Source organism: Macaca thibetana, chromosome 4 (assembly GCF_024542745.1).
Source record: "Macaca thibetana thibetana isolate TM-01 chromosome 4, ASM2454274v1, whole genome shotgun sequence".
NCBI lineage: Eukaryota > Metazoa > Chordata > Mammalia > Primates > Cercopithecidae > Macaca > Macaca thibetana.
This window is the reverse complement of record NC_065581.1, coordinates 99,140,704-99,162,957: the sequence shown is the minus strand read 5'-3', so window position 1 is coordinate 99,162,957 and position 22,254 is coordinate 99,140,704. Positions and strand designations below refer to the sequence as shown.

General features: G+C 33.3%; 1 protein-coding gene across 5 annotated transcripts in view; it reads right to left on the bottom strand.

The window, feature by feature from the left end:
• Positions 1-22,254, bottom strand: part of GRIK2 (glutamate ionotropic receptor kainate type subunit 2) — a 704,801-nt gene that overhangs the window by 18,738 nt on the left and 663,809 nt on the right. For all 5 annotated transcript variants that reach the window (XR_007724833.1, XM_050786670.1, XM_050786673.1 and 2 more), the window contains one exon: positions 16,647-16,872. Coding sequence is in view for 4 of the 5 variants with exons in the window: in XM_050786670.1 (XP_050642627.1) it covers positions 16,647-16,872 (226 nt within the window). In the remaining variant the exon portion in view is untranslated. The remainder of the gene's footprint in view (positions 1-16,646; positions 16,873-22,254) is intronic.

Here is a 22,254-nt window from a genome sequence, read left to right as displayed (position 1 = left end):
AAGGAAGGAAGGAAGGAAGGAAGGAAGGAAGGAAGGAAGGAAGGAAGGCGGGCGGGAGGGAGGAAGGAAGGAAGGAGGGAGGAAGAGAAGGAGGGAAGCAGGCAGTATTAGTACATACATTTATTACATAGTAAAACCTCTTCATATGTCAGATGTATAAGACCTGATGCTCCAAATGAGCCCTCAAAGGAGGTATAGAGGCAGTTTCAAGTGACATACAATGATAGCATATGGATAGGCACATAAAAACTACAAATGTATCTATCCAGAATTTCCTCAACAATAGAGTTACTGTCTCTAAGTGTCCCTTTTACGTTAAACTTTAATCAAATATTTTTATGTAATATTGTGATTTCATGAGAATCTCTCACAAGACATAAATTAAAACTCCTTAAGAGATTAAACTGTGATTATTATAAATAGTGAACACAAATCTCACCAAATATTTCAGAGCTAAATTGTTGGGTTTATTAAATTGAGTTATTCTTATCTTCCTTCGTTATTTCCTTCCTTCCTTCCTTCCTTCCTTCCTTCCTTCCTTCCTTCCTTCCTTCCTTCCTTCCTCCCTCCCTCTCTCTCCCTCTCTCCCTCCCTCCCTCCCTCCTTTTCTCTCTTTTCCCTCCTTTCCTCCTTTTCTCCCTCCCCACTTTTTCATTCCTCTATCTTCCCTTTCCTTTTTTTTTTGTCTTTCCCGTCCTCTCTTTTTATTTCTTATTCTTTTTTTTTCTTGCCTTTCCTGTCCTCTCTTTTTATTTCTTATTCTTTCTTTCTTTCTTTTTTTTTTTTTTTTTTTTGAGACCGAGTTTTGCTCTTGTCACCCAGGCTGGAGTGCAATGGTGCCATCTCAACTCACTGCAACCTCCACCTCCCAGTTTCAAGTGATTCTCCTACCTCAGACTCCAGAGTAGCTGGGATTACAGGCAAGCACCACCATGCCCAGCTAATTTTTGGATTTTTAGTAAAGAGGGGGTTTCACCATGTTGGCCAGGATGGTCTCAATCTCTTGACCTTGTGATCCAGCCGCCTTGGCCTCCCAAAGTGCTGGGATTACAGGCCTGAGCGACCGCGCTCAGGGCCCTGTTTCTTATTCTTTTGTTCCCTCCCCCTTCCTTCCCTAACTTCCACTTCCCTCCCCTGCTCTTCTCTCCCCTCCCCCTCTATCATTCTTTCCTTTCCCCCGTTTTTTCCTTCTTCCTTTCTTTCCTCTCTATCATTCTAGGAACCTTACTTGTAGAATAAAATGCGCACGTAGTTCTAAATACTTAAGTTTAAAGTTTAAGTCTATTGTGCACAATATGTTGATTTACTTCTTCTATTGCCCTTTTACTACCCTGTACAAACTCTGAATTTTACATGCCAACATTTTTCTCTTTATCTTATTTCATTATGTCTAGACAATATAGAACTAATAAAGTAAATGCAGTCAGCATTTCTTTAAATTCTGAGGTAGGCTTATTGATTGATAAATAACTTTTCTTTAAAGGTTGCACAGCAAATTGTCCAATAATGAACATACTGAAATCACATTATCCTATATTGAAAAATATATCCTGAAATCAATGTATCTTATATTTAACATGCTGAAATTGCATTATCTTACATTCTGGAAATCTCTCATTCAGCCTTTCAAATGTTTGTGTACTTTCAAATCAAGCTTCTGTATGCTTTAATCAATTACAAGGGCCAGAAACAAAATCATTCTTGCTTTTTATAATATATCTCCTTCTAAAACTCATTACAATCAAATTGGCTATTCCCACATGCACTTCTGTTTTTGGTAAATGTACATCTGTTTGATTTTTAAAGTATTACTTGTACAAATAATCTTGAGTAATACTACATATCAAATATATCTCGTGCATATTCACATTACACATCAGCAAAATAAAGGCTTCCATCTATCTATTAAAGGAAAGAACAGAAAAAAATAAATACTTGTTTATAATGTTTAAATTTATTGTTGGGGAAGAATTTTTCCCTTCTCTTATTAATGTCCCCATAAATTTTTTTCTTTTAAATTCAATTTGCACTGCTTTGAAACAATAATTACTATTAATACTTATTGTAAAGTAAGATAACGTTAGATAATAATTACTATTGTTATTACATGTGTTCTCTGTGTCGAAAACATGTTGATCCTTCATTAGATTTTTCTGTCTGACTCTATGTACTCTCCTTTCTGCCTTTGAACTTACATATTGTGAACTCACAGCTTATCAATTTGTATTTTTTGTAGGTCCTCTTTTTCAATGTAATACATTTCTTCTAGCTTGTCATTACTTGAATACATTAGGCATTATCTAAAATATACTAATTTACATGCTTTGTGGGTATGTGATTATACAATAATCATTAATCATATAACATTCCAGGGACTTGTCTCAAAAAATTATAATAATGCTTTAGTTATTCCTCTATTTTGAAAAAGTTTAGTCCAATAAGTGTTTCCAAAACATATACCCCAAAACATAAGTCACTTTAAATATTGGCTTAAGACCAGACCAGACTACTTGTCAGTGGTAGGTAAGCAACCATCCTTTACTCATCTATTTCATTAAGCATTAATGAAGTGCTATCACAGAGTAAGAAATGTTTTATGAATAACATAATGAATTCAAAAAATGATCAATTTTAGTCAAAATACATCCTGTCAGAATTTTAGTATTGCACATCTTCTCAAGCTCTTATTAAATTTAATAGACTACATAGAGTTCATAATCAGACTTATTTCACATTTCTTGTATTGACTGCCTAGAATATGTGGTGACAAAAAAAGTTTACAAATTCTTATGCCTATTTAAACACTATATTTTAGTTTGATGTTTTATTTAGTCAATAATACTATTATACAATATCATGACACCATTTTCTTTATTTTCTTTTCCTCTGTAAGACTTGGCTCAGTTTAAACTAAAAAAGAATTTCTGTGATTATTTGATTAATATATATTTATCCCAATAAGCAGAGGTGGCATTTGTTAGTATAATACCTGGTACACAATATATACACAATATTTATTGAATGAATGCATGTTTACATAAAGTAACATAATAATTACCTAATAATTTGTCATGCATTCTTATAATTTTATCTTCAGCAATTTGAATTATTTAGCCAAACTGTAATTGTATATAATCTATAATTATCTCCAATAATTATAATATATTTCTATAAAGCTAAGCATTTACTATGTAACAATTAAACACTTTGTGGGCCCATTTCTAACCTTTTAAGAGGAGCTAAACTCGGGTGCAGTTACTGTCATCACTCCTTGTATTTTCTTTTGAAGGCTGATACAGTTTTGCTGTGTCCCCACCCAAATCTCATCATGAATTGTACTCCCATAATTTCTACATGTTATGAGGGACGTGGTGGGAGATAATTAAATAACGGGAACAGTTTCTCTCATACTGTTCTTGTGGTAGTGAATAAGTCTCATGAGATCTGATGGTTTTATAAGGAGTTTTCACTTTTGCTTCTTTCACATTCTCTCTTGCCACCACCATGTAAAAAGTGCCTTTTACCTTCCTCTGTGATTGTGAGACCTCCCCAATCACATCTTCACAGTCTCAGGTATGTCTTTATCAGCAGTTCGAAAATGGACTAATGCAGAGAAATACCATTGAAAGGCCTTAATTTTATAGAAGTATAAGAAATTCATGAGCAAAAATGATAGACACAAAGAGTAATTTCATCTTTAAAAACGTATCAATCCATAACATTTTAATCCCAAAATGGTGTCAGATAAAAGTGAACCAATCTTTCTGATACCTAATAACATTTTCATATTGGATATCTGTTCAATCACTACCTTGCTGAAAATTTTGTAGTGGCGCTCTTGAGATATCAGATAAAATACTAATTATTAACTATGTCATGCAATCCCTTCCTTTTACCTATCTCAAGATTCCTGTATTAGTCTGTTTTCATGCTGCTGATAGGGACATACCCAAGATGGGATAAAAAGAGGTTTTATTGGACTTACACTTCCACATGACTGGGGAGGCCTAAGATTTATGGTGGGAGGTGAAAGACACTTATTACCTGGTGGTAGCAAGAGAAAAATGAGAAAGATGCGAAAGCAGAAACTCCGATAAAACCATCAGATCTCATGAAACTTATTCACCACCACGAGAACAGTATGGGGAACCACCCCCATGATTCAATTGTTTCCCACCGACTTCTTCCCACAATACATGGGAATTATGGGGATACAATTCAAGATGAGATTTGGGTAGGGACACAGAGCAAACCATATCACTTCCTCTCTGAATTTATCCTCTCCTCCCTATATCTAACCTGACAACAATACAAACAAGTTGGGTTTCCCTCTGCCTGGGTTGACCTTTTTTCACTCTTTCTCTAATTTTCTGGTTGAACTTTCTCTCGTCCAGATAAATTTCTTATGCTGACCTTTTCATCTCTTTACAAACTTTCCCTAGGCTGCCACAGAGATATATAGTATCTCTCTCTTTTGGAACCATAGCACATTTTCAGATATTCCTACATAGTATTTGGTATATAATATTTCAATTTTTAAAGTATCTTTTTCTCCATTAAGATGATAATATGAGTGTCCTAATGGCAAGGACCATATATGAATCAATTTTTACCCCTACGGTCGCACTATTAATTGTTAAGTACATAAATATTACTTAGCATAGCTGTGAGATTCTAAGTATACAATAGTGAACAATATAACCATGACACCTGCCCTCCTAGAGCTTTCAGTGTGACAAAGAATATGTAAAATTTAGCAAGCTTTTACAAATAAAAAGGGGAATGTGTCATGGAATTATGTGACAGATGAAACTATAATAAATTAGTCTTCAGGAAAGGTAAGCAAAAAGATTACTTCTATTTGATAACAGGAGTAAGAATGATAATTCTTTTACTTTTGCTACCTTTTTCTTCTCTCTCTTCTCTTTCCATCTACATTCCAGTTTTGGAAAGGTGTACATAGAAAAGGAAAATGATAGTGAGAGCATCTCAAATCCATTTTGTTCATTTCTTCTAGATTGAGAGGATAGGATGAGGTACAAGATATCAGGGCCACAGAAGAATTTAGCCAACTATAAATGACACTGTGCATGTAGAAGTGAGAGAAGAGAGGTTAAAAATCATCTGGTATCAAGAGAATAAAAAAAAATTTTCTAAAGACATACCTAATAAATAATTAGTTAAAAATGCAAATAACTTTTAAAACACAATCATAATAAACAACCCCACTAAAAAATGGTCCAAAGACCTTAACAGACACTTCATCAAAGGAAATATACAAATACCAAGAGAACATATGACAAGATGCTCCATATCATATGTCATAAAAGAAATGCAAACTAAAATAATGCTTTATTTAAAAAACAATAAATAAAAATTGCAAGAGTATGTTGCTACCTATCAATAATAACCTTGAATGTAAATTAATTCTGCAATCAAAACACATACAGTGGCTCCATGTATTTTTAAAAAGATCAAATTATATGTTGCATATAAGAGATTATTTTTAGCTTTAAGAGTATTCATAGCTGAAAGTGAAGCAATGGAAAAAGTATTCCATGCACATGGTAACCAAAAGTCAGCAGGGATAGCTATACTTAGAGTTCAAGTGAAAAACGCTGATAGGAGACAAAGAAGGTCATTATTTAATGATAAAGGAGTAAATACATCAAGAGGACACAATAATTGTAAATATATATACACCAAATATTGATTCACCTAAATAGATAAAGCAAATATTAATGGACTGAAAGAAGAAATTAAAATAATAGTAGAAGGCACCAATACCCCACTTTTATTAATAGGTAAATCAACTGGACAGCAAATTAACAAGAAAATACTGGGCTTGAACTGCACTTTTGATATTGTTTGGCTCTGTCCCCACCCAAATCTCATGTAGAATTGTAATCCCCATATTTTAGGGAAGGACCTAGTGGGAGGTAATTGGATCATAGAGGCAGATTTCCCCCATGCTATTCTTGTGATAGTGAGTGAGTGCTCACAAGATCTGATGGTTTAAAAGTGTGACACTTCTTCCCTGAACCTGCACCCACTGCCACCATGCGAAGAAGGTCCTTGCTCCCACTTAGCCTTCTGCCATGATTGTAAGTTTCCTGAGGCCTCCCAGTCATGCTTCCTGTTAAGCCTTCAGAACTGTGAGTCAATTAAAACTCTTTTCTTCATAAATTTCTCAGTCTCAGGTAGTTCTTTATAGCAGTGTGCAAACAGACTAATAAAACTTTATATGGAATGAACCTAACAAACATATATAGAACTTTCCATTCAAGAGCAGTAGAATATGCTTTCTTCTCAATTTTACATGTAACATTCTCCAAGACAGGGCATAGTTTAGGCCATGAAACAAATCTTAACACATTCAAGAAGGTTGAAATTATATGTAGTATTGTTTCTGACCACAATAGTATGAAACTGGAAATCGATAACAAGATAAATCTTGGAAAATTAACAAGTACGTAGAAATTAAACAACATGCTCCTGGACAAGTAGTAGGTCAAATAAAAAATCAAAAGGAATATTAAAAAATATATTGAAACAAATGACAATAGAAACACAATATATCAAAACCTACAGAATGCAGCAAATGCAGTTCTACGAGGGAACTTTGTAGCAACAAATGCCTGTACTTAAAAGAACAAAGATCCCAAATAGCCTGACATTATGCCTCAAGGAGCTAGAAAAGGAAGAACAAACTAAACCCTAAAGTTAGCGGAAGTAAATTATAAAGATCAGAACAGAAATACATCAAACAGAGAATGGAAAAACCATAGGAAAAAAAAAATCAGTAAAACCAACAGTCACGTCTTTAAAAAAATAAACAAAATAGACAAACCTTTTACTAGACTAAGGGCAAAAAGAGAGGAGACTCAAACAAAATCAGAAAGAAAAAGGAGGCATTAAACTGAAAACTCTAAACCATTACTGAAAGAGATTGAAGACATTATAAGTAGAAAGAAATCTATGGTCATAGACTGGAAGAATTAATATTGTTAGAAATTTTCTTCCTGGCCAGGCCCAGTGACTCATGCCTGTAATCTCAGCACTTTGGGAGGCCAACGTGGGTGGATCACAAGGTCAGGAGTTCGAGACCAGCCTGGCCCAGCATGTTGAAACCCTATCTCTACTAAAAATACAAAAAATTAGCCGGACATGGTGGTGCGAGCCTGAAATCCCAGCTACTCAGGAGGCTGAGGAAAGAGAATTGCTTTAACCCAGGAGGCAGAGGTTGCAGTGAGCCAAGATCATGCCAATGCACCTCGGCCTGGGTGGCAGAGCAAGACTCCATCTCAAAAAAATAATAATAAAAAAAAATTCTTCCTACCCAAAGCTATCTACAGTTTTAATGCAAGCTCTATTAAACTTCCAATGTAATTTTTCATAAAAAATAGGAAAGCAATCCTATAGATTATGTGAAATAACAAAAAAAGCCTAATACTCAAGGCAATAATGAGCAAAATAAAATAAAATAAAGCTAGAGGCATCACAATATCTGATTTCAAATTACACTGTAAATCAATAGTAATCAAAATAGCATGATACTGCCGTCCTCCCAAGAAAAAATAGACACATTGACCAATGTAACTGAATGGAGAGTGCAGAAATGAACCCACACATGTATGGTCAATTGTCAAAACTATCAAGAATACCCAATGGAAAATAATAGTCTCTTCAATCAACGGCATTGAGAAAACTGGATATCCACAGGCAGAATATGTAATTCGGTCTTTTCCTCACACCACATACATAAATCAACTCAAAATGCATTAAAGAATTAAAAGTAAGGTCAGAAATTGTAGAAGTACTAGAAAAAAAGCATAGGGCAAAAACTATACAACATTGATTTGGGCAGTATTTTTTTAGATTTGAACCCAAAAGTGCAGGCAACAAAAGCAAAAATAGACAAATGGGATTACATCAAACTAAAAGCTTCTGCAAAGGAAGGAAAAAAATTAACAGTGTGAAGAGACAACCTAGAGATTGTGAGAAATATTTGCAAGCCACACACCCAATAAGGTGTTGAATCAAAATTATATTAAGAACTCACACAACTGAATAGCAAGAAAAAAATTATTTAAATGAGTAAGGGACCTGAATAGACATTTCTCAAAACATACAAATGGCTAACAGATATATGAAAAAAAGTTCATCATTGTTAATCATTGGGGAAATGCAAATTAAAACCACAATGACCTATCACCTCACACTAGTTAGAAAAGCTACAACAAAAAAAGACAAAAGATAACCAGTATTGGTGAGGATGTGGAGAAAAAGAAACCCTTGCAAACTGTTGATGGGAATGTGAATTAGTGCAACCATCATGGTAAACAGTGTGGAGGCTCCTCAGAAAACTAAAAGTAAAATTAGCATAAGATCCATCAATTTTACTTCTATGTATTTACTCAAAAGATTTGAAATCAGTTTGTCAAAGAGATGTCCAAACTCCATTACTCATTGTAGCACTTTTCACAATAGCCAAGTTATAGGATCAACATTACATTTATAATGAATCAGAGAGTAAAGAAAATGCAGTATGCATAGACACAATGGAATACTATTCAGCCCTAAACGATAATGAAATTGTTGTCATTTGTGACAACCTAGATGAAACAAGAGAATATTATGCTAAATGAAAGAAGCCAGGCACAGAAAGACAGATACAACATATTCTCACTTACATGTGAGATCTAACACATTTGAACTGATAGAAACAGAAAGCAGAGACTGGAGTGTTGACAGAAATGGGGAGATGATGGTCAAAGGGTACAAAATCTCAGACAAGAGGAATAGGGTCTTTTTTAATCTATTGCACAACATGGTGAATATAATTAGTAACAGTGTACTGTACATTTCAAAAATTCTAATACATTTCGAATGTTCACACCATAAAAAACATAAGTATCTGAGTTGATTGATATGCTAATTAGCTTAATTTAATCATTCCTTATTGTATTCATAAATCACAATATCGCCTTTACATCATAAATATATACATCATAAATATTTAGTTTACAATAAATTTTTAAAATAATATAAACACGTTCTACTTGAAGGAATATTTATAGAATATGCAGGAGAATACTCAGGTACCTAAGATCATAAAGGGAGATGCTTATATATGGCATATAAAATGTATCAATGAAGAATTCAAATTATAGACTATATGTATTAGACAGTTGCCTTTTATTAATATTCAGTATATCCTCTAACTTGTGAAAAAGAGAATGTTATCAACCTGTAATGAAACAGCCAACTATTTTTACTGGTTCTGACATATTTCATATATATTAGTTAAAAGTGACTGGTGAAATAGATTTGCTGTCATATTTCTTGAGTATTAAACCATGAAACTCTAACACTAAGTATGAAAATAGAAATAATTTTATCCTATAAACCCTACCATTCTTATGATTTTGGCATCATCATAGTAATCCTTAGAATAGTGTTAGGAATGGTTTGATTTCCTTACATTATGCTTTTGTTCCCAATCTAATGTAAAATTCCAAGGAATTAATTATAAGAGTTAGATCATTTTATATTAAATCATTACCTAATTAATCATCAAGAACCCAAAAGTTGGAAGAAAAAATATATTTTTTCAAGACAGTGAACTACCCATTCTTTAAGCATTGCTTAAGTACCTTTTGCAATTTGGCCTGTCTGCTTTGGTCTCACTAAGCTCCACCTATCTAAGTCCCTGCACTAATAACAGGCATTTGTTTATGTCCAATATTGCATTTTCTCTATTTTATGTCAAATTTGTTTTTCATGTCTGTCTTCTAAAAAAGGAAGATTATTTATATTTATATTTTATGTTCATTATTTTACAGAGCTAAGCAGGATAGAGTAATAACATTCTTGTAGATTGGTCAAATATAAAGAAAATATACATGCCTTTGAAGATGATTTTTCTCCTAATAGATTTTGAGCTCTGTTTTTTAACAGATTGTTTACTAAACATGTCTTTAGAGATGATGCTTCTAATACATTTTGAGCTCTGTTTACTAAAAACTGAAGACATATTTAGAAATGGAAAACCATTTTGCTTGTTTAGGTAATGCCCTATGACAGGAATTTTCTTAACTTTATACAGTAGATATCAATCACTTTCTTCCCATAAAATGATAGTTATCAAATTACAATATACTGATTAGCTGATGGTAAAATCCCAAGTAGGTTTCATTAGAAACAGGTTTCCAATTGGTTAACAATGGGTCATACTAATACTCTGCTTTCGTTGCTATATATTTAATATCTCTAAATATATAAAGACAAGACATTTCTAAAAATGTAAAAATAGAGACCACTAACATATTCTTTCAATTATTAGAGAACATTTCTTCAAAACACTTTTCATTTTTTAAAATTTTCTATAACTTCATATTAGAAGTGATCAAAACATTTCTTTAAAATTCGTTATGCTACATATTCTGATTCAAATACTATAAATACAATATGATCAGTATTTATCACAATTCAATTATGTGAACATGGTTGTATCCACTTACACATGAGAACACTAAGTGTAGTAGGGACTCAGTAACTTCATCAGGTTTCATCCAGGTGAAACTAAAATTTGTACACAAGTCATCTGACTTCAAAGGCCACAGACTCCGTGCAACATGTTAAGAGTATGTCTGTCACATGAGCGTCAGCAAATGCAAAGCATTTGGCTTTGGTATTTAGAACAAACATTTGACTAGTTTTTCCTAATAAGAGTGACTCATTGATCTTACCTACCTCTGCTAACCCAAGGACAACTCTCTGACATAGTCTGACAGTCTGTGGCTAACTAATCTAAAGTAAAATTTGAAGTCATGGTCTTGGACTAATCAGTACAAAACATTAAATGAATTAAATGGTCCAATCTTTGTGTATAAAATCTGTCAGAACTCTGTTTTATGAGAATTATCCATTTCTGCATTGTTTGGATACCATTTGGTCAACATTTACAATGTTAATGACAGTCGTTCACAGTGGTGCTCACAATTCATCAAATTCCCTCTTGAAGTCTCTTAGATTGTAGCATGCAGCGTGTTGACGATGTCTGTGGATATGGCATAACTTATTGAGATTCTCATGTTTTCAGTGACATGTCATCTAGATTAAAACACATATGCCAGGAATGTACAGATTGAACAGGTGTAATTTGAGGGTTTTTGTGTTTAATTCAGTCTCTGAAAATTATTAGATCTAGATATAGCCCTGCAAAATCACTTCAAATATTAAAATTGTGCTGCTTATGCAAAGGGAAAACAGAATGCATTTTAATGGAAGGATTGACCTGCAGAAAGATGAATAATTTGCATCAATTTTTGTGCATTATGTTAAACTAATGAAGACAAATGTATTCATTTATTTCAGTAAAGCTGAAAATCTGAAGGCTGGCAATTTTATGCATCTATAATGATGACTATTACAGTACTTATTATATGATAAATTGAGAATTTTAGAAATGGATGGTGAATAAAACAGGGAACAACATTCTTCTCATACTGATTTCCATTTTAACAAACACTGACATCTGCCTCAAACAAACAACATACCTCCACCAGTACCAATTCTACATCTCTTATCTCACCAAATCATGAGAAATAAAAAAAATAGTGAATCTTATGCATTTAATATTAGAAAACAGAAGTAAAAAAAGGAAATTTCATTTTGTTTATATGCCAAAGTGGTGCACGTCTACCATAAAAAGTCAATAATATAAACCATTGTTACATTTTTTATTTTAGGCTAATTATGGGTAAGCACATTACCCGTAATTTTATCAAACATAATTTGATAAAAGTTACTTGAGGATTATTAATAGTACTACTGCTTTTGGATGTTCATAGATAATACTGTTTTAAAGCATTAGCTTGTAAAGGTAACATTAAAGTCAATTACTAAACACAATACACTCTAATATTTCTAATTAAATCAGTAAATACGAGAGAAATAAAACATATGTAACAGCCATGTGTGTGGCTAAAATTATCTTTAAATTTAATCTTCATATTAAAGGGCATTATAAATATGTCCACTTCATCTTTACATTCCTCATGTGTAGTGTGTATTTCAGTAATTCTCTAACTATTATATGACTAATTTATTTTAGGTTTTGTTCACAGAAATAGTTACTCACTGACTGTTAAATAATTATATACTCACTGACTGGAATTCACTATTGATTTAATCCTACAAGTAAAATAGAAACAACTGAAATTACAGAAAATTACATTATCAATAATATGCACAGACATGAGCACAATTCCATCCCTTTTTCAGCTGCCACATACATTGCTTGTTATTAAAGTTGTGAGGAACTAATACATGAAAGAAAGAGGTCACTAACTCATTGCTAAAAATAGAAATCATCTTAATGAGACCCTTCAGTCATTTTATAATATTTCTACCAAATTGCATAAAGCAAAGCAAAATAACACCAATTGGCCCTAATGGATTTTTTCTAGACTGCTACTTTCCTACCAGCTCATGCACTGCTGAGTCTGCCTAGTCCTCAAAGTGTAATATGCATTCAACATTTGAAAAAGAGAAACCAAGAAGGCTTTTAAGTACGGGCAGTCAGGAGAGAAGCAATGCAGCCCAAAATGCCATTAAGGAGGAGAAATGTTCCCAGTTCAGATAAATAGATTATCACCTATGGTGAAATAAGAGACAAGACGGCACCTGCTCACACAATTTAGACATTCCTTAATGAAACTGCCATGATTTTGCTCCTTGCTTTTAACTCACTCCGAGCTTTTAAAAATATTGTTTTGAATGAAATAAGAAGCTCAGTTAACTTACCGAGTAAGGTCTCCTGCAACTTCAAAAATCTACCATACAGTAAATGCCACATTAAAATAACGTTGCTGCAGTCAGGAAAACTATGAAAGGAATTTAATGTCACTCCAGACTTAATTAAACTTGCTTAAGCTTATTTAGCATTTACCTTCACATCATTGTTGATTGCTCCACTAAGGTATTTTTGTGTAAACAGAGCTTCCTTAATTAAATAGCTTATTCTGAGTCATTCAGCGATCTCACAGCACACTTTGGGCAGTAACGATCACACTCAGAGTGATGAATGGTGGTGGTGAGGTCCCTAAACGAATCAATTAGAAGGTAGCGTGGCAGGCTAAGAAAAGGATGTATGAATTTGGGGGGAAAATAGGGCACAGGTGGATATATGTACAATTTTAAAATTTTTTTCTGATTTCCCACTCAAAAAGACTCATGATATTTCTCTTCACCAAACTACATAGGCTTTCTTGAAAATACCTCAAAATCTGAGAAATAATAAAAGCAAAGAAAAGGAAGTTCCTCTCTTTGATTACATATAGAATATTACTAACGGTGAAATTTTCACTGTGGATTATAGCTCCTGAATATATAAATTAAAAAGCCTGGGGAACTTCTGGAACTAATCTGAATTTTGCAGAACCTTAGCCCATATTCCTCTGCTTTGAATATAGCTATTCTCATTAACTCTCGCTGAGAAAGAGCAAGAACCTCAAGGAATATTTTTCACACCTTAATGAATCCCTTTTTTTTTGTTTATAATTACACACAATTTTTAAAATAAGTAAATATATTAACACACTAATATCATTTTCAGCATGCTTCAGCAATGGTAACATAAAAGGCAAATGCTAATTTCCCAGTTGAGAAATGCAGAGTATGATGGTGGTTGAAACAATGAACAGCAAAAGAGAGACAAATAATCCTGCCCTTATCCAGACAACGGAAACCAGGAGAAAGTGGTAGCAATATGAGTCTTATCCAGACAATGCAAACCCAGAGAAAATGGTAGCAATATATGAGTCTCACTCCTTTCAGAGATAACACTAAAAAATGTGTTCATTTATTTCAGCTCTTCCCAAATGAAACTACAGGATGATGGGAGCCTAGCAAACCACTGCTTCCACCTCTCATAACTACTTTAAGAGTGTGCCTGATTTTTTAAATGTGTTCTGAGACATCAACTAACCATATTTCTCCATGTAGTCTAGCCTAATTTAGACTAAACTCTGAGAATCTATCAAGTACATTATCTGCCAAATTATTTAGCATTTAAATGGACCTGAGATAATACAATCCTCTTCTTTTACTAGTTTAAAAAAATTAAAGTTAGAGGCCATAAATTTCAAGTTACTTTCCCAAGGCACTGTAGTGACAAGAATAAGTTTAGAATATCAGTGTGCAGAATACTGCATGATGATATGATATTCACAGCACATTATCAGCCTCTTCTTCTATGAATATATAATTTTTCCTAGGGAAGAAAACATATTTCAAAAATTGTCAAAGAAGTTGTGCATCACATATTCCAAATAACTGGTGCAGTAACTCATGAAGTTTCTGGGTTCAGCACGCATTTCTTACTGAGGGAAAGAACCATAACTGACCTAACTATCCAGAATGCCAAGATTTGAGTCCTCCCATCAAACAGAGCTAAGGCAATAAACCAAAGCCTTACTGGAAATAAAAGTATAATTAACACATTTTGAGAAGTAAAAAAATGTTTGTCAGCAATATAATTGTGAAAATGCAATCATTTTAATACATTTATAGTATATTAAAATTAATTGCCCAATTTTGAATTTGTACATAATACTGGAATAACAGGGACAAAGCTTGAGGAAACCTTTGCCTGGTGGGAGTATATTTTCTGTGGAGAATTTAAAAACAGTAGCATCAGTATCATTATGCACTGGAAAGTCTAAAACATGTAAAAGATAAAATATTCCTCCTTTAAAATATCTTTTGTTGGTCTAAGTTCTAAACAATTATTTTTGAGTTTTAACAACTGAGATTTTATTGACTTTCAAATTAGCAAATATTTATCTTTAATTCTTTAATAAGCATTATATTCTACCCAGAAATAGAACTGGAAAATTGCAGTTATACCATTTACCCCTCAATTGTATTGACTCAGCTACACTTGCCTATTTTGGGAGTAAGAACTCAAGTTTATTTTTTTTCATTTCTATAATGACTGCACAATTATTCTTTATTATGACTCTACTACATAAATGCAAGAATTAGTATCTCAAAATTTTGTTGAAACTAATTAAAGCTATTTTAAATCCTAATAAATTTCAGATGATTTTCCATATATAGTGTGATTTAATATTAATTTTTTTGTCAGAAAATTATTTGACTTCCTAGACATTTCAGAGTTGCCAGAAAGCAATGATTGGTTTTAACCAAGTCATTGACAAATTTGCAGAAGTGAAGGTCCAAAACATGTATAGTGTTATTAGTTACTACTGTGATAAATCATGAACATGTTTTCCCCTTTCTTTCAAAAAGTACATTGATGTAAATAAAATATGCTATTACTTTTTTCTCTCTCTACAATTCGTTTCCTGTTGCTACTCTAAAATATTACCGTCAACTTAGTGACTTAAAACAATATAAAATTTATTATCTCAAAGTTCTAGATGTCAGAAGTCCTAAAAGTGATGTCTCTGAAGGACTGTATTTCTTCTAAAGGTCACCTGGCATTTCTTGGCTCATGGTTCGTTCTTCCATTTTCAGTACCAACAAATAATATCTACAGATCTCTCTCCTCTCCTCTCCTCTCCTCTCCTCTCCCCTTCTCTTCTTTTCTCTCTCTCTCTCTCTGTCCCTGTCTCTTTCTCTTACATCCCGTCAAAATCACATCTTAACTATGACTTGACCCTATACTCTCCCTATTACAAGGGCTCTTGTGATTACATTGGACCCATATGGTTAATCCAGGAAAATCTCCCCATCTCAAGATCCTTAACTTAATCGCATTTGCAAAGTACCTTTTGCTATGATACATATTCAAAGTATATGCTATATTCATAGTATATTGCTATAAAGTAACATATTAAAAGGTTCTGGGGAGTAAGACATGGACATCTCTGGGAAGCCATTATTCTGTCTACCACACGTACATATGTACTGTAATGTTTTATATATATATATATGTATTTACTTATAGCACAAACATATACATATTCATACATGTTTGTATATATATAATCAAGATTTTTATTATTGTTTTCTGGAAATTACAATTCATTATCTCATTTGATTATTTTGATTAAAAATAATCTGCCATATGAAAGAAGAGGGATGTTACAAATAATCCTCAGTGTTAAGTATTCTAGATACGGCATTGGTAAATAGTCTGCTGTTTGTACCTTCTTTTAAGTAAAACAATTCTAATAATATTCATGAGAGCCATTTATGCCTCACTTATTTTAGTTAACCTTCTAAGTCAAATACTGTATTCGTAAGCCACAGATTTAAAAAAGTAAATTGTTACAAAAACTTTAGTGTACTCATAAAACATTTTTTGAATTTAAGATTGAAAAGAGAAGGTTAGCTGGGTTATGCTGTGGGTTTTTCAACACTGATACAGTATCCACTGACCATTTTGATAGAAATTAATTTTTCCTTTTTTTGACTTACCTATTTAGAAGAATATATTGATAACCTGCTTTTATACAAATTGGTAACCTGCTTTTATATAGTCACAGAGGGGTAGCAGGATGCATTTGGTTAAAACAAAATTCCTAATGGCATATGTGGAAACACTGTTTTACCCCTGTCTTACAGCAACTCAGATTAATGAACAAAGAACAAATAGCTGACACATAACCTACCCATGGGAGTGCCAACGCCATAACCTTTGGAGTCTATAAGGCCGCCAATCTGTGTCAGGTTACAGTTCCGCTGGGTAACAAACTCGATGGTTGTTGACTCCATTAGGAAAGCATAATCAGAGGTGAGGACTCGCTGGATTCCTTCTTCATTACTTTTGACCAGCACTGACTGCCTTCTGCTACTCATAAAGGCCCACATTTTGTCATACGTGGAGATTTTTGATTTCTGAAGAAAATAAATATAAGTTGGTCATAAGAAAGATATTCCTTAGTTTCCATGTGGTCCCTTAATGTTTAGACACAATGGACTACATTTATTTTACTTGTACCGTCTTAAACAATACAATTTTTAAGGGAAATATATATACCGAAAAAATCTGAATCTGTATAACGAGTTTCTCATAGCAATTTCTCATCATATTTCTAGGTATAGTATAGATTTATTTAACAAATATACTTTTTAAAATCTTAATGTTTAAAAATGCATCTCAGTAAATCATAGAAAGTTATACATATAATAGAAAATAAATGATTTATAAGGAAGTTCTTTGTTCTTGTCTCTTACCTGAGTATTTCATATTTGTCAACATCTCTTTAACAACAAATATAGAAGAGAGAAACACTGTACTCAGATTGAAACTGTAAGACTACAAGAGTTTGTTTGTTTTCCCCCAATTTAGGTTAACATAACACAGATGCTACATTAACCCCCAGGGATACACACAAAAAAATATAGGTTGAAGAGAGGAGCAGAATGTGTTACCAATAAGGATGTTACAAATAAAGATGTCTACATTTTCACTGAGAAAAAATTTGATCACCTCAGAACTTCTTTAAGCTGGACTTCAGAAATCTATTCTTCAGGCCTACTAAATAACTAAAGATTCCCGGACCAATATAATTGAATAGTGCTTATATCCAACTGAAAATTATGAGTAGGGCTTTACTAGAATTTCATTACTAAAAGAAGAAAATAGGTTTTGTTCAGAAGGTCCTGGTAAAACATAAACAGGAAAAACGTTAGCATCTGCTCCTTGAAAGTTCATATGTGAAACCCTTATCGTCATTTAATTATCATACAAATATCAAAAATAATCCTGAAGTTATAAGCACAGGAAGGATATTCATCATACTGCTTGCATGATCATAAAAAGTTAAAACTCTTTTCAAGCAAATAGATATGGACTTTTTTTTTACAGTTTAAGTATGCTTTTATTTCTACATGTACAAAGAAATAAATGTGATATTACCACTATTTCCACTACAAGGCAGGCCCGCAATATTACAGAGAAAAATCCTGGCACTGTTTCAATGATAAAATGGAAATAAGTACCTTATGATTTATTAGGTAAAAGAAAAAGGTACAATGAGTGCTCTATAAAGACAAGGACAGAATCAGGGCTGAGACTGGGTAGAAATCCAAACCTTTGCTCTGCAGTGAAACACTGAACATGCCTGTCTCATTATCCCAAAGTGCTGGGATTACAGGTGTGAGCTACCATGCCTGGCCAAGATAATTATATTTTATAATAGTGCATTAATTCATTCATTGTGAATATTTTGCTGTAATCCATGTGGTAAACACATCAAACTTTTTTTTTTAATCACAACTGAAAACCAAGCAACTTTAAGAAATGTTGCTACTGTATCCTTTAGAAATATAGATAGTTTAATTTTAAATTACTATGAATTATCATATTATTTCACATTTGAAATATCTGGTCTACAGTACTAAGTTAATTGGTATAATAAGTTTACAAAACATATACTCACTTAAAATTCTTGAAATACTTTCCAGCACTGATTTTTCATTTCTCTAAGTATTTCTACTTAGATGGCAAAATATATTTAGATAGAAAAATCACCCAAAGTATTTTAATTCTCATAATAAATATGAAAGCCCAATTTAAGAAATATGATTATCTGCTGGTCACCTACCAGGAAATAGGTAACTTTAGAATACACCCTCACTCCACAAATGTCCAGAGATAGTCAGTTCTACATCCCTTTCAAAGCCAAAATAAATATGGGTTTAAAAACAGTAGAATTTATTGAAGGGATGCTTTAAAAAACAGATTGTTACAGCCTGTCTCTGAATAGAATGATGACTCCCCCATCCCACCCAAGCAGGGAATAGAGGTTTTATGCTCTGGGAGGAAGCAAGAGCATGCTGGACAGTTGAGCCAGGGAAGACCATATTAAAACCAGAAGAAATAAGTTGAAATCCATAACCAATGTGCAGACCAGTCAGCCTTGTGCCTGTCTTCATTCGTATACTTCCTCCAGAAAGAACAGAAATTTTTTTCAAGCAAAATAGATAGTATTAATAGTAATAATAAAAAGTCACATGTATAAATTTTAGTATGTGTCAGATATTATTCTAAATTATTTGCAAATATTAAAATTTTTAATTTTTATAAAAATATGTAGGTATTTTCATACCCCTTTTATAAACAAGAAAACCAAAACACAATGATGTTAATGATTTGCCTAAAATTACATGGCTACCTACTGGCAAAACCATGACTCAAACATGAGAAGATTACCTACAAGGTGCATAATCTTAATCAGTGCACTACACCAACTCTATCTAAATATACATTTCATGGATTTTCTAACTAAATTACCCACTACATACTCCACAGTGAAACTCAGTTTTTCAGCTTTGAGTAAGCACCTAGAGTTTGCAGTGAGCCTTTTAAAATCTATTAAATATGATCAAACAGCCAAGGATAACCAGATATTTGAGTACAGCCTCCAACTGAAAATATAAAGACTAAAGCAAACAGAATGGCATAAATGATCCTCAAAGTAGTAAGAAATATTTTACAAATGCAACAAAATAAAAACTCAAAATGCATTCTCATGCATTTAGAACATCAAGAATTCTCTAATATGAGAGAAAGCACTCAAGAAATGCTATCTTGGATATGAACTTGATAGGAGGGATAACTGAAGAAAGTATTCTTCGGCTGGGGCACTATGAGTTAAGGAACAGAGTCCTAGAAAATGATAGCAAAATAAATAACGAGTAATGAAGGTGACCTGAAGCCTTCCCTCAGCTTTTTAAACTTGGGACAGGCTCCTTCCGACCTCCAGGCCCCGTCTTAAGCTCACTCAGTCCTTTATGTGATTCAGATAGCCTAAGCATCAGGGTATTTTCCCTTCCTTCTCATAGATAATTTACTTCAGATTTCTGGTAATTGTAAATTCTTTATTTGTCCCTTTTACATGTAAATCTTTTTTAAAGGCTCTTGGCAGTTTTTCAACACCAGACTGTCTTTCTAAAGTGCCTGGAGCCAACCCTTTGAAAGGTAATCATCAAGAAAGGGAGGCATCTCCTGGAACATGTATACATATGTAACAAACCGGCATGTTGTTCACATGTACCCTAGAACTTAAAGTATAATTTAAAAAAAAAAAAAAAAAAAAAGGAGGCATCTTTATCTTCTAGTCTCTGTGGAAAGGTAGAAACATAACTTCAGACAGAGGGTCCCTTGTTCCAAGTTGTAGAACTACTTTCTGTGACAAAGATATGAGAAAGTTTATATATCCTTTGGACAAACCCAATTAGCAAACACATATGGTCACAATCCCCCATACCTACCCAAATGTTGTTAAAAACTCCTTCACTCTTAAAAACTCCCAACCCATCCTTTAAAACTCTCCAGAGTTTCAGCCCAGTTTAGAGATTGAGTTCTGATCTCTCTCTTCCTTTTTGGAATAGAAAAGTCTTCTTTGTTGGTTTAGCTTTTCCCAGTGCAATTTTTACTTTCACAGAGCCAAGTTACTCTTATTTAAAATACGTGTATCACCATACAATACTACACAGTCATAAAAAAGAACAAAATCATGTATTTTACAGCAACATGGATGCAGCTGGATGGAGGGTATTATCCTAAGTGAATTAACACTGAAACAGAAAACCAAATATTGCACATTCTCAGACATAAATGGGAGCTAAATATTGAGTACTAATGGACATAAAGATAGAAACAATAGACACTAGGGATTACCAAAGGCAGAAGATGAGGGGGGCAAGCGTTGAAAACGCACTGGGGACTATGTTCACTACCTAGGTGACATGGTCAACAGTACCTCAAACCTCAGCATCACATAATGTATCCATGTAACAAACCTGCACATGTATCTCCTGAATCTAAAAGTTGAAATTATTAAAAAATTTAAAAATAAAATAAAAATAATAAGTAAAATAAAATATGTGTATTGAATTACTTTTATGCAATAGGCACAATTTTAGACACTGACCAGGGTCCAGGTTTCATAAATAGTTAACACGCAAGAACAAAATATGCCTTAACCATAGGAGCAGTGAGAAGTGAAGGCAATTATGAAGCAGATTGGATATGGATGATGAAATCAGATTTGCATTTTGAAGGGATCACTAAGACTACAGTGTAGAAAGACCATTTACAAGCACATAGCATCAGTCTAAGGAAACAGTACTTGGACTCTGGAGATGGCGTTGGAGAAGGAAAGATATCCAGAAACTCAAGGGGTATGAATGTGTGTGTGTGTGTGTGTGTGTGTGTGTGTGTGCGTGATTCATAATACTTGGTAATTATTAAAATATAAAAAATAAAGAAGAGGTTTAGGTTGAAAAAGTCCTCGGTTTCTGGTTTAAACTTCAGCATTACTGACAGAGGGAAAAAACTGAAAGAAGATCAAATTTTAGGGGAGAAAGAGTATACCTAGTGAGTTGGGGACACATGAGGAACATTCAAATGGATCTGTAATATGAAGATATATATCTAAGTCTGGAGTTCAGAGGGGACATCAAAGCTAAACATGTAGATTTTTTGATGTCATATTAGATACAATTGACCAAGTAGTGGATACATGTGGAAAAAGACAGGAGAGGAAGATGAGATGAGTACTAGCATGAAGGCTTGCGGAATTTTGAATTTCACCAACTGGCATAGGAGGCTGAATCTGCTAAGGAAACGTAGAAAGAGTAAATAGAGAAGGAAGAAAATCTAAGTACTGCATGCATTAAGGCAAGAGAAAGTTGAGTGAGGAAGTGGTCCCTTGTAGTGATTTTACTAAAAAACCACAAATGATGAAAACTGAATAATTTCCTTTGGATATGGCAACAGAGAGTTTCTTGGTTATTTTAGCAAGGGCTAATTGAGGGGAGTGAAGCTCTTAGAAGTCACATCAAAGTGGATTAAGAAAGGATTTGAGGAAAGTAAACTGGTAGCAGTAAGTGCCAAAAAGAAAAAAATAAATAAAAAGTACAACTCTGAAGATGAGCAGATCCAGGACAGTAGACAGAAGAATATTTTGGTTTAAGTAAGATTTTAAAAGATTGAAGAGATTTGAGCATGTTTAAATGCCAATAGGGGGATGTTTCAAAAGAAAGGAGAGGTTTAAAATGTCAGACAAAGAAAGAACAATCAATAACGCAAAGTTCCTTTGACTAACATCTCCCCATTTCCTCCCCTCAGATGCCTGGTAACTACTATTCTGCTCCCTGCTTCTACGAGTTCAACTTTTTTTATATTCCATGTATAAGTGAGATCATGTAGCATTTGTCTTTCTGTGCCTAGCTTATGTCATTTAGCATGGTGACTACAGTTAACTATTC